We start from the raw sequence: 18,113 nt of genomic DNA, 5'->3' as shown, positions 1-18,113 counted from the left end.
ATGATAATTAAAATTTAACATATATTATATTTATCATTCTTGGCGTGAATGAGCCTCTACTGCACATTTTACAGTCAGAGCCGAACACTATCCCATGATGCAATGCACTCAAACTTGACTGTTCATTTCAAGAGTTTGAACACTGTATACAAAAACTGTAATAAAAGGGCAAATATATGAGAAAACTCACTAGATTAAAAAAGTAATGTGAGTTCTGCTGTTTTAGATGTCCATCATTGCACAACTGTTGTCACATGCTATTCAAGAAAGTTAGTAGTGTCAGAGACACAGGGTCATTTGCTGCAACAATAACATTTGTCAAAAATTTACTGAAGCTAAATAATTAATAGGGGCCTAAAAATTAACAGTTGCTGTTTGTTCTCTACAAGAGGGCATCATAAACCTGAAAGATGGTCATATTATTTTCTCTATAAATCTGTAAAACACGTATATGCAAAACATGCTCATTCTACAAATGCAAGGTTTTAGTAAATTATTAAACGAAGAAAAGTACAGCTTGGGTGCGAATATTTATTTGCTGATGTGAACTTTGAATGCGTTTCATGAAATCCTCTGATGCATTAATCAAAGTGCGTGTCTTTCTTCCGTGACTCTCACTTCTCACAAAACGAAAGTTCACAGCTAGCAAGGATGGACAGGACGCATCTGCTGAGGTAAGTTTGGCAAAATACACTAAATTATGAAGCGAAGCTCCTTGGAAACAACAGCAATGCTGCGTTTTAACTGAGAATCGCCAGTCATTTCTATAAAACTACCTCTAAAATCTTCTGAACCTTGGAAATCGCGATAAAAGATGAAGAACTAAGCCTTCAGTCGCTAAATAAGGACTTGTTAAGGCATTGAAGTGTCTTTTTTCTCACGGCTGAGGCTGTGGTGTCGACCTTTATTCATGCGGTGTGGTTAATAAGTTAATAAAAACATTTGTTTTGTTTTCGTATAGTGACCAGGATGACGCTCACTCTGGTCCATCTTGTCCTGCTGGATCTTATGCAGGTAATCATCAATCAATATCTCTTAACCTTCAGCAGTTCACTTTAAAGTCTATATAATTTGCATATTCATATTTTAAGTGCACTTTAAAATAGTTCATCTCATTGAAGCAAAAGCTTCAGTCAGCAGAGAAACATGTTTCCTGTCCCTTTCTATCCTCGTGGCATGAATAACTGCTGAAAAAAGAGAAGATATGTTGAAATAAATGTATGATATGCATTATTCAGATCCAAACACAGTGCCAAAAGATGGGGCGACGGCCCCTCCTGCAGATTTGATGCCTGTCGTTCCTGGATATGAGAGTTTGGGACCTAATGGTGAGAAGAGCTTCGGTAGCTTCAGCTGAAACTAAGAGTAAAATGTTGGTAATGAATGTGACTGTGATTTTTTTATTATTGCATGCGCAGTTATTCCACCGTCAGATTTTGGATCGGCGCAGCCACAAGCCCCATCCAGAGCTCCAGAGAGACGCTTTGAGTAAGAACTCCAGCAATTAAGCAATAAAACCATTCAAGATATCAGTTTAAACCACTTCAGTGGTAAAATACACAAACCTAGTGCATGCTCCATGCGTTCTCTTCTGACACATTAGGACTAAAATACTTTTAAAATAATTTTCCCTGATGAATAACCTATATTCATCATCCCTATCCTTTGTCTAGCGTTGTCTTATTAGTTGATCACATTGTTTTTTGTGGGGTTTTTGCCCCCCCCCCCCCCCCCCCCCCCCCCCCCCCCCCCCGCTTTGCTAAACTGGTTTTCTTGTCATGCTTGAATGAGGCAATTCTGGATTTATTTATTCAACTCCACCCTGTTTCTGAGTCATTGAACACTGTAACATAGACTCAATTGATAGTGCAAGCATATATAAATGGAGCTTAACCAGATAAAAAAAAGAAGAGAAACTTTAAGTGATCAGCCATTAAAAAAAATAAAAAAGACTAAATAAATACATAAAAAATAAGTAGGTTACAGAAATAAATGTAAGGATAAAAAAAAATTATACATTTTTAGATGTAAGCGTAAACAAATCTTATTTTTTGTGTTATTGTTTATTTTGTGCAGCATACGCATCAGTGATATTTTAGTATCATTGATATATTATTTTAAGTTTTATTTTTTTTATTTTCTGTTTATGCTTTATTAATTTTGTTATATTTTTATGTCATTTTAATAGTTTTTTTTTAAATATGTCTGTAGTTTTTATTAGGTTTTAATTTCAGTTTTTCAAGTTTAGTACTTCAGCTAAACGAAAATGAGAAATGTTTCTTTGGCGACTCGTTAAAATAAAATAAGTTTTAAATGTTTTATTTTATTTTAGTTAATGTTTATTTAAGTAATGATAATGTTCTTTAAATGGTTCATTCATTCATTCCTTCGTGCATTCTTGCATGCATGCAGTTTCATTCATGAGTATTTTGAAAATGTAACGTTGTAAATGACTGGTCAAAAGCTGCAAACCCAGCTGAAGTTCACACTTCATGTCCTCAGCATTCCTGCGATCACTGAAGAACTCGCTCAGGAGGCCTTCATAAAATATGCCAGCAGCAAATGCTGTTACAGCTCTAAACCAGCCAAACAGATGATGTTCACAGACCTGCAGTCCCTCAACACATATCGGGTGAGCAGCGACATTCACATACATCACATCCAGCTAGATGTAGCAGCATGCTTACATTTATCTTGGATACCTGTTTTACTAATAGTACCGGTTGGAGACTTTTACTGAGTCCAGAACAACAGAATGGGACAGTGAACCATACAATGGTGAGTAAAGTCATTCTAAACCGTATATTTATATATCATTCTAAAATGAAATGAAATTGTATGTTTAAATATGTATGTCCCTTCATTTATCAGGTCAGGTGGTGGATGGTTTCGGAGTGGCTCCTGCTCCGTGGAGCATCCCGGTGCCCATTCCTTCCCTCTTCCAAGACTGCAAGAAAGCCGTCCGCGTTCCTCACTCATCCTCTGTCAAAGTAAAACTTTCTTCAGTCTTTCATTCATCAAGTTTATTGAAAATGAATGTTGATTAATTTTGTTGTTGTTGAATTCGAAATACAGGGTTGTCATTCATGTCTGAATCTCGGTAGATCTGCTTGCAGTAGATGTGTAAATTCAGGCAGGGTAAGTACCATATGACGATCAGATGGGTTTTTTAATACTTCCTTCTGTATTTTCTGTCTGTTGTTTCATTATAATGCTTCTATTGTTACAGACTCGATGTGGATCCTGCAGTGGCATGGGTCGTACTGCATCCGATCAACGCTGTATTATGTGTCAGGGCTCTGGCATGATTAAGTATGAAGTCAACCTTTTTAATCAATTAATTTATTTATATATATATATTTCATATTAAAGATTTCTTAAATATAGAAAAGCCAGTACTGCTTAATTTAATTTAATTTAATTTAATTTAATTTAATTTAATTTAATTTAATTTAATTTAATTTAATTTAATTTAATTTAATTCATTTATTTCATTTGCGTTAGTTATTTATGTAATTTTTTTGGCTCTTTTGCTTTTTTGTTTTTTACATTTAATTTTCTATAAAATACAACATTACATGAAATTTCTCCAAAAATTGATGAGTACATTTAGGCTCGTATGCTAATTGGTCAATATAGAGTTCTAGTGCTAAAACACACAATATATTCAATACACAAATATCACTTTACTGATTTTTTCTTATTTTAGGTTTTTTCCTCCTCAGAATTATCTTTATAATTTTTACTTCAAGGTGGCAATGCTGTTCCATAAGTATGTAAATCCATAAGTAAATCCAACTACTAGTGTAAAATATCCAGCAGAATCCCTAGTAACCACATTAACAATACACTGATAACCGCTCAGAGCACCTTAGCAACCACCCAGAACACCCCAGTGTCATTGTTGTGGCATTTGCAGGATTTTATGGGTCAAAACCTGTTACATTTTCTTTGTTAAATGTAAGAATATTGAGCTCATTAAATGATCTGTATTCTAGGTGTCATTCCTGTGGAGGAGTCGGTTCAATCACGTGCCAAACATGCAAAGGTCAAGGAAAGCTCCTCTGCTTCATCAAACTTAAAATTACATGGTGAGACAACTAATATTTTCACAAGTTCACTGTGTACAAACAAGCTAATGAACTTTTTTTATTAGTGCTGCCAAACAATTAATCGCATCCAAAATAAAAGTTTTTGTTTAAATAATATATGTGTGTATACATGCATGTATATATTTAAGAAATATGTGTTATGTTTATATATTAAATATATTTAAAGTAGAAAAATATAAATATATTTACATGTAAATATTTTCAAAATATATACTGTATGTGTATGTATTTATATATACATAATAAATATACACAGTATACTCACACATATATTATGTAAACAAAAACTTTTATTTTGGATGCGATTAATCGCGATTAATCTTTTGACAGCACAATTTTTTAATACATTCATTTATTTTCCCCCACACCTTTTATCTTCTCAGGAAGAACAACGTGCATGTGGCTGTGATTGACAAGGGCTCGGGATTCCCGGTTGCGCTTCTTGATCAAATTAACGGAGAGAAACTTCTTACTGATATGGCTCCAATGGTGAGCAAAAACAATTGCTTTGTTATTTAAAGGAGTGATAACATGATGCATTTTCTGTCGTTTGGGAACTATGAAAACATATCGCAACTTCAGAAGTCAAAAGCAGTCCAAAAAGGCCATTTATTGAAACTACAAATTGTTGAAACATAAACTTGACCTGCCATGTAGCACCTACTGCTCTGCATTTATAATCCACAAGTTGTCAGCGAAGTCCGTTTTTAACAAAATCTCTGATTATTTCTGTTCATATCCATATCCATGTATGTTAAATATGCAGGCAAATGTTTGAGATTGCATAAGAGTTCAAAACTGTTGATCATTTCATATGCAAAAAATGGCCTGTTTAATTCTAAGCTTAAAAAGGTTGTAAATGATCATGAAAAACTAAAATAAGTATATAATATATACATAACAACATGTAATATTTTAAATTATGATACATATTTTGAAAAATACATGACATACAAAATAATCCTTGTGCTGAAAATCCTTTACCTAATTTATATAAATAAAAATTAAATTGTAAATCTATAATTATGCTAAATATTATTAACAAATTCAGTCTTTTTGTCAATTTTATTTATTTTTTGTCAACAATATTCTTTTAATTAGCAAAGGTACAGTATTATACATATATATATAGAGGGTTTTTTGTTTGTTTTTTTTTTATTTTATACAATTGTATTTTTGGAACTGGGTGATCCTTAGTTTTTTAGTCAAACATTTGACAATATTCACTCAAAAGATGTGGTGAATAAGCTCAGATAAATGAGGCTTCCAATCATTCACCACCAAAAAGAAACAAAACCTTTTTATTGAAAAAAAATGTTGCAGAATTGAATCCAATATTTGGTGATAATATAGCATAATGAGAAATGTATAAGCTATTTTTTTTTGTTGGCCGATTATTTCTGACCAACAGTTATTTGACAACATAACCTTGTTTGTTTGGCTGTGACACTGAAGCTTTGCATCATGACTGCAGGTTTATCCAGTTGTGAGTTTTCCAGACAGCTCTGTGAACGCTGCGTCTGAAAGTGGCGTGAGGGAGCATCAGGCTCAGTTCGCCACCACTTGCCGTATTCTGCAACAGGTAATTATTCTGTTAAAACAAATCAAACACTTCTGATGAAACACCAAAAACCTGCGCGTGTCTCTTTAAGGGCACATCTCAGAGGCTCTTCTGGGAATGAATTAAACGACTGCTTCCTGTTGGCTCAGTCCCATGGAATCCTAAAAGAAAACAGATTAGAGCTTGTGATTGACCGAAAGCAAGTCTGAACAGTGCCATATATTCATACAAACTAGACACAAACGATGACAAGAAATAGAAAACCACTCACTGCCTATTTAACTTTACCTATATTAAACAAACAAAACAAAACTGAAAAACAACAAAAAAGTCTTGTAACATAAAATTCACAATAAATTCTTGAGAAACTCTTTGAAGTAGAAAGTTCTCTAAAAGTATTAATAGTAAAACAGCAAGAAATGCTATATGTAAAGGGTAACTGATGTGGAATATTTGATATCATATGGAGACAAAGCATGTGTTAACTCGTTTTGTTTGTTGTTTTTTTTCTAGAGGCAGACCATTGAGCTCCTTCCCATCACGCGAGTGCATTACACCTGGAATGAGAAAACCCACATTTATTTTGTATATGGAACCGAACATAAAGTCTACACCAAAGATTATCCTGTCAAATGCTGCTGTTGCTCCGTCCTTTAGACATGCTGTATTATGCCTGTGCGGCCGTTACTGTCCGTTACACCTGCAAAACAGTTATATCATCTTCATATTAATGGTTAAACACCTTTCAGATTATTACAAAGATACTGGAAGACAATTAGAAAAAGATGGAACGTAGAATGTACTCGATAGAACATATAGAGCATCTGTTTTTCACCCCAAAATCAAAGGGAAAAAAAACAAACAAAACATTTTTTTTTGTTGTTTGTTTGTTGTTGTTGTTTTTTTAAGTACAGAAGCTTGTTTCCACCACAGGACAAAATATTGTTTTTTTTTTTTGTTTTTGTTTTTTTGTTTTCCTCGCAGTTTTTATTTTTATAGTGTATGTCTCAGTTTCGTCTTTTTTTTGTTTTTTTTTGCAATTTTGAAAAAAAAAGAAAGAGTCAGAATTGCAAGATAAAAACTTGGCAATTCTGACGTTTCTCAGTTTTCCCATGCAAACTTGCAATTGCGAGAAATAAACTTGTAATTCTGATAAGAAATGTCAAAATTGTTAGATAAAAAGTCACGGTTGACTTTCTGTGGTGGAAATTCTTATTTTTTTGTCCATTGATTTTGGGTAAAATATTATGTTACAGCATTGTTTCGTTTCTTTTTTCAGTCTTTCTTTCCTTTTTTTATTTTTTTACTAATTTCACCATGTATGCTCATAAAGAACACTTATTATGATAGTTGTTACACAGACAATTATGACAGTCTATCATGTTAAAAAAATGTTTTTAATACATTACACACATTTTTTGCTTAGTTTTATGTTACAGTAATGTGTAGGCCTTTCGTTGTTGCACTATGGCTAATCCTATACTGTCCTAATCAAATAAACTCTACTTTTCTAAGATTCTACTCATATCTCTCATATCCTTCCAGAGCTGTACCAGTTTCTTTCTTTGCAAAACACACACTGAAGTGGCAGCATGAGTCTCCATCCACTTTCATTGGATGTTTTTCTTCTTCTTTCTTTCTTTTTATTCAGTATGAGCAAATTAAGATCGACGCGGTCGGTCACTGGAGTTATAGCGACGACACGAAGGCGAGTAGCTGTGTTATTTTAGAGTGTACTGTACCTTTAAGGATTCTGTCATCTGTGAGTTGTATCAGGCGCTTCATTAATCCAGGCTGCCAGAACATTATTGTGGGCGTTTCTTCATTACTGTCCAGTTTTTAGAGTTCAAAACTGAGGAAAAACTCAGTAAACATAAACGGGAAGCGCTGCCGGAACCAAGATCATTGTGAAACAGGCTCACCAGCATTTTTTGTGCGTTATGGATGACAAAGACGAATATACAGGTGTGTAAATGACTGCTGAAAAACGTGCATAACGGTCTTTTGTTGTTTTATTACCTTAAAAGTTTTACTTTAACATAAACTGCGATTATTGTCTAGTCTGAATAGCTTGCAAGAAACGAAATGGTTCGTATCTGTAGCATGTAGTAAAGCCTACAAAAAGTAATGCATTTAGTCATTACAACACTCAATATATCCCGAAACATTTTAAGTGATTATATTACAATTTTAGAGATTAGTTTAGTTTAAATTATTTATTTTGCGTTAAAGTTTACTTCAATTTGGGCAAGAAACTGCTAACTTTTTTAAATCAAGCGGGTTTTGCAGCAAAAACGTTCATTCTGCAAAACAAAACTTTATCCAAAGCTGCTAAAGTGCTAAACTCATTTTCAACAAATTCACTTTGCAAAACACTTAATAAATAACAGTTTTGTTGAGGATCTTGGACGGCTGTCAACCACGTGGACGTCTGTTTTGATTAAAAAACAACAGAAACTGACGAAAACACTTAACCTTTTCAGTGCTGTAGCCTGATATTAACTGTAAGCCACTGCTAACTGTAATTTAATTCGACCAGCATTAGGCTACATGAGTGAAAGTTTAACTGAGTAAGAATTACTATGCTTTAGTTGTGCAAAACATCCAAGTTATCTAGTAGCTTATGTATCTCATGGACTTCAATGGAAGGAAGGAAAGCTGACCTTTTGCACAAAATGAGTTCACACGATCAATGCCACAGTTTGTGTGACTATATAGTGAACAAACAGTGCAGAATCCTAATTAGTATTTAACGTTATTTAAAAAAAGAATCAACAAAAATATTGTTATTTCCACTCTTAAATGGCAAGATATAAGATTTTAATGTGATTTAACAAAACGTCATTTTCTACTTGGAAATAATTGACTAAAAGTGTTTAAAAATGGTGTTTTGAGAACTAAGCTTAATTGAAGAGGGAACTATATGCACTCAAACTGGAAAAATGTAGTAACATTCATTAATATGATATCTCATCATAGTCGTTTCACATTTTTAAGACTCATATAACCCTCGTGAAAAACATACACTAGCATATTTTTAATATGTATCAGTGTTGGGGCTAATGCATTATAAGTAACACAAGTTAAGTAATCGGATTACTTTTTAAAGTAACTAGTAATGCATTACTTTTCAATTTACAAGAAATTATATGAGTTACTTTTTCAAATAAGTAACGCAAGTTACTGACTGACAGCTCCCCTGAGAATTTTCATATTAAAAACAAGCAATAAAGCACAGCCCAGATGTGAAAATGTAATGTGAAAGTAACATAACGCATTACTTTCCATTAAAAGTAACCAAGTAACGCAATAATTACTTTTTAGGGTGTAATGAATGTACATGAAATTGCACGCTAGTTACAATCAATTGAACGTTTACATTTATATTAAATGCAATACGTACAACCTGAGGTTGCTTTTTGACCAAATTAAGTACATTTTTATATGAAATTTAATAATTACAATGAGATATGGTTAAAGTGTGATGCTGAATGTACTGACAAGCATTTATCATTAAAATATACTTTATTATAATTTCTATTGAAACCTGAATGTCATGTATTTAAAATAAAAAACACATTTGTAATTCTCTTTAAACGCCCTTTTATTCAAACTGCAAGTGTTGCAGGCTCATTAAGGTCTGCGTTCAACAGAGTTAAAGGGACAGTTCACCCAAAAATGAACAATTCTGTCATTATTTACTCACCCTCCGCTTGTTCCGAACCTGTATGAGTTTCTATCTTCTGTTGAACACAAAAGAAGATGTTTTGAAGAATGTTGGCAACTGAACAGTTGATGGTAGCCATTGACTTCAATAGTATGAAAAAACATTTTTTTGTGAAGCTCATACAGTTTTGGAACAACATGATGGTGAGGAAATAATTACAGAATTCTGTCATAAAGTTAAGATGAAAGCTTTAGTACTTTTCAGCAATAACATTAAACCAATCTTAGGTACGACGTGTTTATTGTATAACTTGTGCATAATACTCTGTTATCTAATTGAACTTTTTTTTAACTTCACTTATCGCAAGAGCGAAACTGCATTCCGAGGAAAAATGTGCTCTCTGAAACTGTTTTATCTTAAAATTGAACGTATCCTGTTTGTTAAATAGATCTCTGCTTCACAAAGTAGCAGCGCATGTCTGTCAGCAGGAGCACAATTAATCATGTACCAGCTTCTTAAAGGCACAGCGGCCAATTGAATTCATCTAGACAGAAGCAATTGTTTTATTTCGGTTACCGGTGCATTTTATTTGTGCAGCGCTATTATTAGACACCAGACTATGTTAGAACGACTAGTCTGCAAGTACACATCAAGTGTGCCAACTGGGACAGAGCCATTGAATGCTGCAGTAATGACGTATATTTGTAGCCTGACCTGAAGTCTATATTTCCCTCAACAAAAACCCAATAAGATTTTTCCATTGGCTTTTGGGTTATTCCAGAAAATAACCTCCGTGACCAACAAAAGTTTATGATTCTTACATGTTAATGAACACACCTTTAATGAATTTTGAAGCTTAAATACATTACCAGAAGTAAAAAGCTAAATGTAGGCAACCATTCACCACAAAGAACAATCTCATTTTTTTCATAGCTATAAAATTGTGATGAATGTGCATTGCTAAATTAGCGTTTGAATTGTATCAGAGACGACCTGCTCCTCCCATCATTCACCGCTGCTGTATATTTTGAGGGCATTGTTTCTCTGGCATACAGGCCTGATTTTGCCCATTCTTCACGCTAAATCTGAAGCACGAGCTCTATTGAAGGAAACCCAGTCCAGTTTATATTTATATCCACTTGTTAGCGGCATTGTTCACGAACGTAACAAGATGTTTGTGTGAAGTATATATAACTCACCGATGCATTCAGACAAGCACTGCTGAGGGAAAGAACACTAATGACTTAATGAACAGCTGCCAACTCGTTGACAGTATTCTGTTGCCTAGCAATGCAACTTGTCTTAATTAAAGGGGTAGTTCACCCCAAAATGAAAATTTGCTGAAAATTTGCCCACCCTCGGGTGAATTTGTTTATTCTTTGGAACAGATTTGGAGAAATGTAGGTTTATCAGTTGCTCAGCAGTGGATGGGTGCCGTCAGAATGAGAGTCCAAACATGTGATAAAAACATCACAAGCAATCCACAACACTCCAGTAGACCAATTAATATCTTATGAAATGAAAAACTTTGTTTGTACGTGACAAATCCATCGTTTAGATATTTTAACATTAAATTGTCACTATCCATAATAAAACTTCCTCCAGTGAAAAAGTCCATCTGCTGTTGTTTTCTCACATCTAAATCCTCACATATGTTTGTGTAGATCCGTTTTAGACTGTTTATGCTTTTAAACAGTGCTTGATCGGTGCATATTTCTCTCCTGATTCAGACGAGATTACTTTTTCACTGGAGAAAGCAATATTATGGATAGAAAATGGAAGCAGAGTTTGTTTCTTGCACTTCAAAAGACATTAATTGATGGACTGGATTACATGTGGATTATTGTGATGTTTTTATCAGATGTTTGGACTCTCATTCGGACGGCACCCATTCACTACAGAGGTGAAAAAAAAAAAAAACAGTATTGTGAATGTCAACAGTGTGTTTAAGGCGCTAAAATCTAACAGGTTGACAAAAATTCCAGTATCCCTGATGATGTTCCAGGATCAACAAGGATGATGATTAAGTTTTACTACTTGGAAAAAAAATTGGTCTCTGGTTTAAGGCAGCGACTGTTTGATAGGAATGTTGTTTCAGGACCAACAAAGGATGTTGATACTGGAACAAGCTGCTCTTGGATACATCAGAAATGTCATAATCTCTCTCTCTCTTGCTGCAGACACTTTCGACCCCAGCCTTCCAGAGGAGGGTCCGTCTGCTCCGCCTCCAGGCTGGCTGGGCAGTGTAACAGGCTGTGAGGAACACACGGGCGGAGGTGAAATACTTTCACGTGAAACACCCATATACAAAGATAGAATGAAAACAATTACAACCTGAAACAAAGACGAAAATCAGTTTGATCCTGATTTGTATAATGGCATTCCTCTTATTATTATTACTAAGACGATATTATTATAATACTACTAGTACTACTACTACTACTAATTAATTATTGTTAATATTATTATTTTGATACTTTTATTATAATACACTATTATATGCACTAAGACATAATAATAACAATATTTTATTATTATAATAATTATTATCAAGGCAATAATAATCATAAAAATATCATTATTATACATGTATTAATGTTAATATATTGTATATATTATATATCATTATTATATATGCCATCACACCCCATTGGACTTTTGTTCTGTTTTCATCCCTCATGTGCTCTGTGTGACCTAGTTTCTGTCTCTGATTGTTTGTGTGATTTGGTTCAGGTGTGTCTGGTTAATTATCCTTATTTGCTCTTCTATATTAGTGGTGTTCTGTTCTCTGTTTGCAGTCTGGTCTACTACGTCCATGCTGTGTGCTATGTGCGCATGTCTGCCTGTGTTTGCCCTATTATGGATTTATTAAAAGACTATTTGAATCTATCTTCGCCTTCTCCGTGCGTGTATCTCACCAGAGGCCAGGAGACCTTGGGATTTCTTTCAAGCAGAAGTTACTCTTTATTGAGAACTCGCTGTGCGTCGCTGCAGTCATCCAAGTCTGACTATAGCTCAGCACAGTAGAGTTTATACCTTTCAAGGGGGAGGGATACATAGAGGTGGAGACAATCTAAACAAAGCATGCAAATGCAGTACAAGAATCAGCCCATTACCAGAATTTCCCCAGACCTGACCTCATCAGCATAACCGTGTCATTCAAATGCATAGGTGCTAATCCAATCAGCCTGACCGTATCGCCCATACCTTCACATTATCATAGAGATGTGCCTTGAACTTAGCATTCACCTTTAACTTGGGTCAGGAAGTGCATACAGACAAAAGGTTAATGTCTCAGACACCTGGGCTGCCTGATTTGATCTTCTTAGAATGCCATCATCTTTAGCTCAAAATGTAAAATGCAATGTGCATAACTTTTTCAGTTTGTATACTATTACATTGGAACGTAGATTTACCATTTTATACATTTGTAATCCAACAGTTCCCCCTTTGAGAGTTCTAATAACTCACAAAATACAAATTTAGACACTTAAAAGTTCTTTCTTGTAACCTGTGATCATTACAGGCACATAGCACTTGATCTGTTTTGATTGTCTGTAGTGACGAACGGCATGCTGACACAGAAACAAAACATGCAGCTAGGGTCCGTGAAGTTCTTACGGGTAATAGTCTTTTCTGTCATTTCCTCGTGATGGGCGTGGGTCATTTGTTGAATGAAACACTTCATACTAACAAGTTTCCAGACCATGAAAAATTATCTTCAGTCATCTGGTATAATTTTGCTGAAAGATCAAGAATGTCTTGTTGGATTTTGTTCAAGTCCTCTGTTGGATCCATTAACCTGGTGCAGCACTCAGGGCCGATAATGGTGCAGGCTCCCCCTTGCGCTGCAAGAATGTAATCTAAGGCCACTCCGTTCTGTAAGATCATTATCTTGTGAGAAGCGAGGGTGTCCGTGATGTTACCCAGGGCCAAAGCCGTATCATTGGCCAGTTTCTGTACATAATTCGATAAGCTTCTGACTTGATCAATGGCCACCGATGGGATTCCTGCTCCTACTGAAGGCTGGTGTGGCATGCAAACGTTCTTTCCAGCAAACAAGGCTTTTCTTGACAGATTCATCAAGTATATGTTGTTTCTGGAGTCTACACTTTGTGAGACGTCCATGATGATTACTAGTACAGCAATCTTGATCATGTTGATGGATGACTGAAGTTCTCGTATGTGATTCTCTGCATTGTGTATTTTATTTTATTTATTTTTTTGTTTGTTCTGTTTTCTGTGACAGTTGGCTCGGCAGTGGGTCTAGTTGTCTTTTAGAGGCTGTGGCTTCATACGCAGGTGAGGAGGTGGGGTCTCGGGACAGCCATCAAGTGGTATCTGCACAGAGCAAGAAAGAAAACAAAAGACGACAGAGCAGTATTTGTTGTAAAAGACTGCAAATACTAGGGTTGTATCATTTGTTCGATCTGAGTCTGCTATTGTTGTTCCTTCTTTCCCTATTTCTTAATTCCTGCGACACCTAAAGAACAGTGAGGTAAGGATGTACTAGTGGATGGGGAAGGCCTATGAGGGAGTCTTCACCGCAGGGTTGGCCCCCGAGGCCTGTTGCACTTCGGTTCTTCCCTGGGTTTCTCACTGGTCTGTCCCTGTAGTTGGTGTGCGAACTTTACTCTGCGACATATCCATCCTCTATACAATCCACAATGTACATAACTTTTTCAGGTTATACATTGGAATCTAGATTTACCATTTTATACATTTGTAACCCAACAGTCTCAAATGCTTACGTTATTGTTTTCTCACTTGGGTTCTTGTTTGTAGACTGTACAGATCAAATCTGTCCTCCTCCGCCAGACTTTGTCCCTAAACCTGAAGATGACAAGAATGCCTTTGTTCCAAATGTCATGTAGGAACAGACGCCGTTCAGAAAGTCAGGGTCCCGCACTCTTCATTCATAAAGGTATGCCTTTAAACAACATATATTCATATAAATATTATAACTTACCACCAAAACTAACTCAAAATAAAGAGTATCTTACCTAATGTGCCTCCTACTCTTAATTTATCACCGTAAATCGGATTTTGCTCATCATGCTCAAATTCAGACTCGCTGTATGTTCTGTCACGGGTCTGGTCACAGTCACAACCGACGGTGTACAACCTGCCACGGAAGAGGGAGAAAAAGGTCATTTAGGATTAAACTGACCAACAATGTGTTTTATATGCTCATGTGAAAATAAAATATCTCACCTCTTTCTCTCAGGTGTGTTTCTTGTCATGGAAAGGGTTACAAAGGCTGCCTCACGTGTAACGGTTACAGAAACCTTTTGCATTTCATACAGCTTACAGTTACATGGTAAATGTGCCATCACAATTGTGTTTTTTTTATTGAAAGTATGAGTTAAGCTACTATTCTGAAACACTGTCTGTGGTAGATGCATCAGTCCGTTACTAGTTCTTATGATCTCAGATCCGGTTTTAGTCCCTGTTTTGGTCTAAACAATAATCTGACCCATTCATCTTTGTTTTTATGTGGTTGGCTGTGCATAACATAACACCGTTTCACAGGAAGAACTAGGTGTTTGTGTTTATACCCAACCGGGTGCCTGAATTCCCGCTGAAGACGTTTGAGAAGGTGTCTGGAGAAGCGTTCTTTGTAGATGAAAATCTCCTGGTATACATTCATTCATTAATTGGGCTAACTGATAAATTCATTATAACTCAGATATTTAAATAGGCCTATACTGTATATATATATACAGGGGTTAAATTGGGCCGGGGCCGTCTGGGGCTACTGGCACATGCTTACCTTGGTAACTCAGACTTTCCTCGTACAGTTTCAACATTATAGGCTATAGTTTTCTAGGGAACCAAGTTCCAAAAGCGACTCCTACTGGCAGAGAATCAAATTGGATTTTCAATAAGCCTGTCTGCTGTTTCCCCCATCTGTCCATATAACGCTGTTTTAAATTAATATAATAATTTAGACTTTTGACCCATCTCTTTTCTTTAAAAGAAAAGAGGTTTTGTGAAAATCTGTGTCTCAACTGTAATTAAATTGTGTTTTTAACTGTCATTTTACAGTTTAATATGTTACTATAGATTTTGCCCTACTCTGCTCATATGGTACTAATTTTATTTTTTAATTAATTTCTGCAGGTCTTAAAAAGTCTTAAATTTGATTTTAAAAATCCTGCAGACAGATGTAGCTTTGCATTTAGTCATTTAGCAGACACTTTTATCCAAAGCAACTTACAAATGAGAAGTGAAATGAGCATCTACAATGATTTTGATCAGCATTTTAGTGTCCATAACAGAAGGCTCTCAACTTGTTCTATTTTACAGTTTGTCAATTGATATAATTGTTAAGTGTTACGATATAATTGTTAATTGTTTGTTAATTGATTTTGTAGGCTTTGCATACACATGTGCACCCCTCAAAAGCCGGAGACCCCATGAGCCCCCCTACATAAATTCCAATTTAAGCCCTGTGTGTATACTAATATATATATATATATATATATATATATGTGTGTGTGTGTGTGTGTGTGTGTGTGTATATATATACACACTCACTTGCCACTTTATTAGGTACACCTTGCTAGTTACCGGGTTGGACCCCCTTTTGCCTTCAGAACTGCCTTAATTCTTCGTGGCATAGATTCAACAAGGTGTTGGAAACATTCCTCAGAGATTTTGGTCCATATTGACATGATAGCATCATGCAGTTGCTGCAGATTTGTCGGCTGCACATCCATGATGCGAATCTCCCGTTCCACCACATCCCAAAAGTGCTCTATTGGATTGAGATCTGGTGACTGTGGAGGTACAGAAAACCATTTTAGTACAGTGAACTCATTGTCATGTTCAAGAAACCAGTCTGAGATGATTTGAGCTTTGTGACATGGTGCATTATCCTGCTGGAAGTAGCCATCAGAAGATGGGTACACTGTAGTCATAAAGAGACGGACATGGTCAGAAACAATACTCAGGTAGGCTGTGGCGTTTAAACAATGCTCAATTGGTAGTAAGGGGCCCAAAGTGTGCCAAGAAAATATCCCCCACACCATTACACCACCACCACCAGCCTGAACCATATCCATGCTTTCATGTTCTTCACGCCAAATTCTGACTCTACCATCTGAATGTCGCAGCAGAAATCGAGACTCATCAGACCAGGCAACGTTTCTCCAATCTTCTATTGTCCAATTTTGGTGAGCCTGTGTGAATTGTAGCCTCTGTTTCCTGTTCTTAGCTGACAGGAGCGGCACCCGGTGTGGTCTTCTGCTGCTGTAGCCCATCTGCTTCAGGGTTCGACGTGTTGTGCGTTCAGAGATGCTATTCTGCATACCTTGGATGTAACGAGTGGTTATTTGAGTTACTGTTGCCTTTCTATCATCTCTAACCAGTCTGCCCATTCTCCTCTGACCTCTGACATCAACAAGGTATTTTTGTCCACACAACTGCCGCTCACTGGATATTTTCTCTTTTTCAGACCATTCTCTGTAAACCCTAGAGATGGTTGTGCGTGAAAATAAATTAGTGTGTGAAAATCCCCAAATAAATCCCAGAAGATCAGCAGTTTTTGAAATACTCAGACCAGCCCGTCTGGCACCAACAACCATTCCACGTTCAAAGTCACTTAAATCCCCTTTCTTCCCCATTCTGATGATCGGTTTGAACTTCAGCAAGTCGTCTTCACCACATCTAGATGCCTAAATGCATTGAGTTACTGCCATGTGATTGGCTGATTAGCAATTTATGTTACCAAGCAATTGAACAGGTGTACCTAATAAAGTGGCCGGTGATTATATATATGTATACATATATACAGCACACAGATGTTTATACCCTATACATTGAAGCACATCGCTTGTTCGCAGGTTTATCCGATGAGGGCTTTCCTGACCGGGAAATCTGCGATGCCTCAAAAGATGCGATTCAGAATCACCTGCTAAAATATTCTGCTGTGAGCCGGATCCTGCAGCAGGTGAGCAGAAACTGAGCCAGCAGTGTGTGCTACCAAATGCACAGCAGAATTATGGATACAATCAACAAATAAATGACTTTCCAAATTTGAAAAGAGCATTGTGACAATGCAGTTCCACATTTGACCACTAGGTGGAAGCACTGCCTTGATCAACTTAAAATTTTGAAAACAAGTGTGCATATGGGCCTGTTTGATTGAGATTGATGTTTAAAACTTATTTTTCCACTTTTATAGGTTAAAATATTAGCAATTTATGCTCGCAAAGGAATCAGATTATACAAATGACATATTCTGTAGCTAATATTCTCTGTTACATTGACATTTTCCTATTCTCTTACAGCGTCAAACAATCGAGCTGGTTCCTCTCACTCAGTATATTACGCTGACAGTGGGAAAGACTACGATTACTTTGTTTTTGGGCGAGAAAATAAAGTTCACGCCACCAAATACCCTTCTTCTTGCAGCATTTTGTAATAACTGAATTTGTTTTGTGACTTTTTGTGTTTGTTTTGAATTTGTTTTGTGTTTTGTGACACAAAACCAGTCTTAAGTAGCTGGGGTATATTTGTAGCAATAGCCAAAAATACATTGTATGGGTCAAAATTATTATTTTTCTTTTATGCCAAAAATCATTAGGATATTAAGTAAAGATCATGTTCCATGAAGATATTTTGTAAATTTCTTACCATAAATATATAAAAACTTATTTTTTGATTAGTAATATGCATCGCTATGAACTTCATTTGGACAACTTTAAAGGCGATTTTCTCAATATTTAGATTTTTTTGCACCTCACATTCCAGATTTTCAAATAGTTGT

At 35.8% G+C, this 18,113-nt stretch overlaps 1 protein-coding gene and 1 pseudogene across 2 annotated transcripts; both read left to right on the top strand.

Moving 5' to 3' along the window:
• The first annotated feature begins 629 nt into the window (after positions 1-629).
• LOC306867700 (protein SSUH2 homolog) lies at positions 630-7,193 on the top strand. Its single transcript, XM_079413528.1, has 13 exons — positions 630-674; positions 962-1,014; positions 1,239-1,328; positions 1,419-1,488; positions 2,503-2,632; positions 2,718-2,778; positions 2,872-2,990; positions 3,076-3,138; positions 3,230-3,312; positions 3,999-4,091; positions 4,496-4,601; positions 5,587-5,694; positions 6,187-7,193. The coding sequence occupies exons 1-13, from the start codon at positions 652-654 to the stop codon at positions 6,328-6,330; spliced, it is 1,143 nt and encodes a 380-aa protein (XP_079269654.1). The 5' UTR covers positions 630-651; the 3' UTR covers positions 6,331-7,193.
• A 338-nt stretch (positions 7,194-7,531) lies between these two features.
• Positions 7,532-17,888, top strand: LOC306867701 (protein SSUH2 homolog; annotated as a pseudogene). Its single transcript, XR_013786125.1, has 8 exons — positions 7,532-7,638; positions 11,521-11,616; positions 14,126-14,264; positions 14,410-14,489; positions 14,568-14,660; positions 14,873-14,978; positions 17,188-17,294; positions 17,635-17,888. The product of XR_013786125.1 is annotated as a protein SSUH2 homolog (transcript).
• The last annotated feature ends 225 nt before the right edge of the window (positions 17,889-18,113 follow it).

Source organism: Barbus barbus (assembly GCF_936440315.1).
Source record: "Barbus barbus genome assembly, chromosome: 49".
NCBI lineage: Eukaryota > Metazoa > Chordata > Actinopteri > Cypriniformes > Cyprinidae > Barbus > Barbus barbus.
This window is presented reverse-complemented; position numbering and strand designations above follow the sequence as displayed.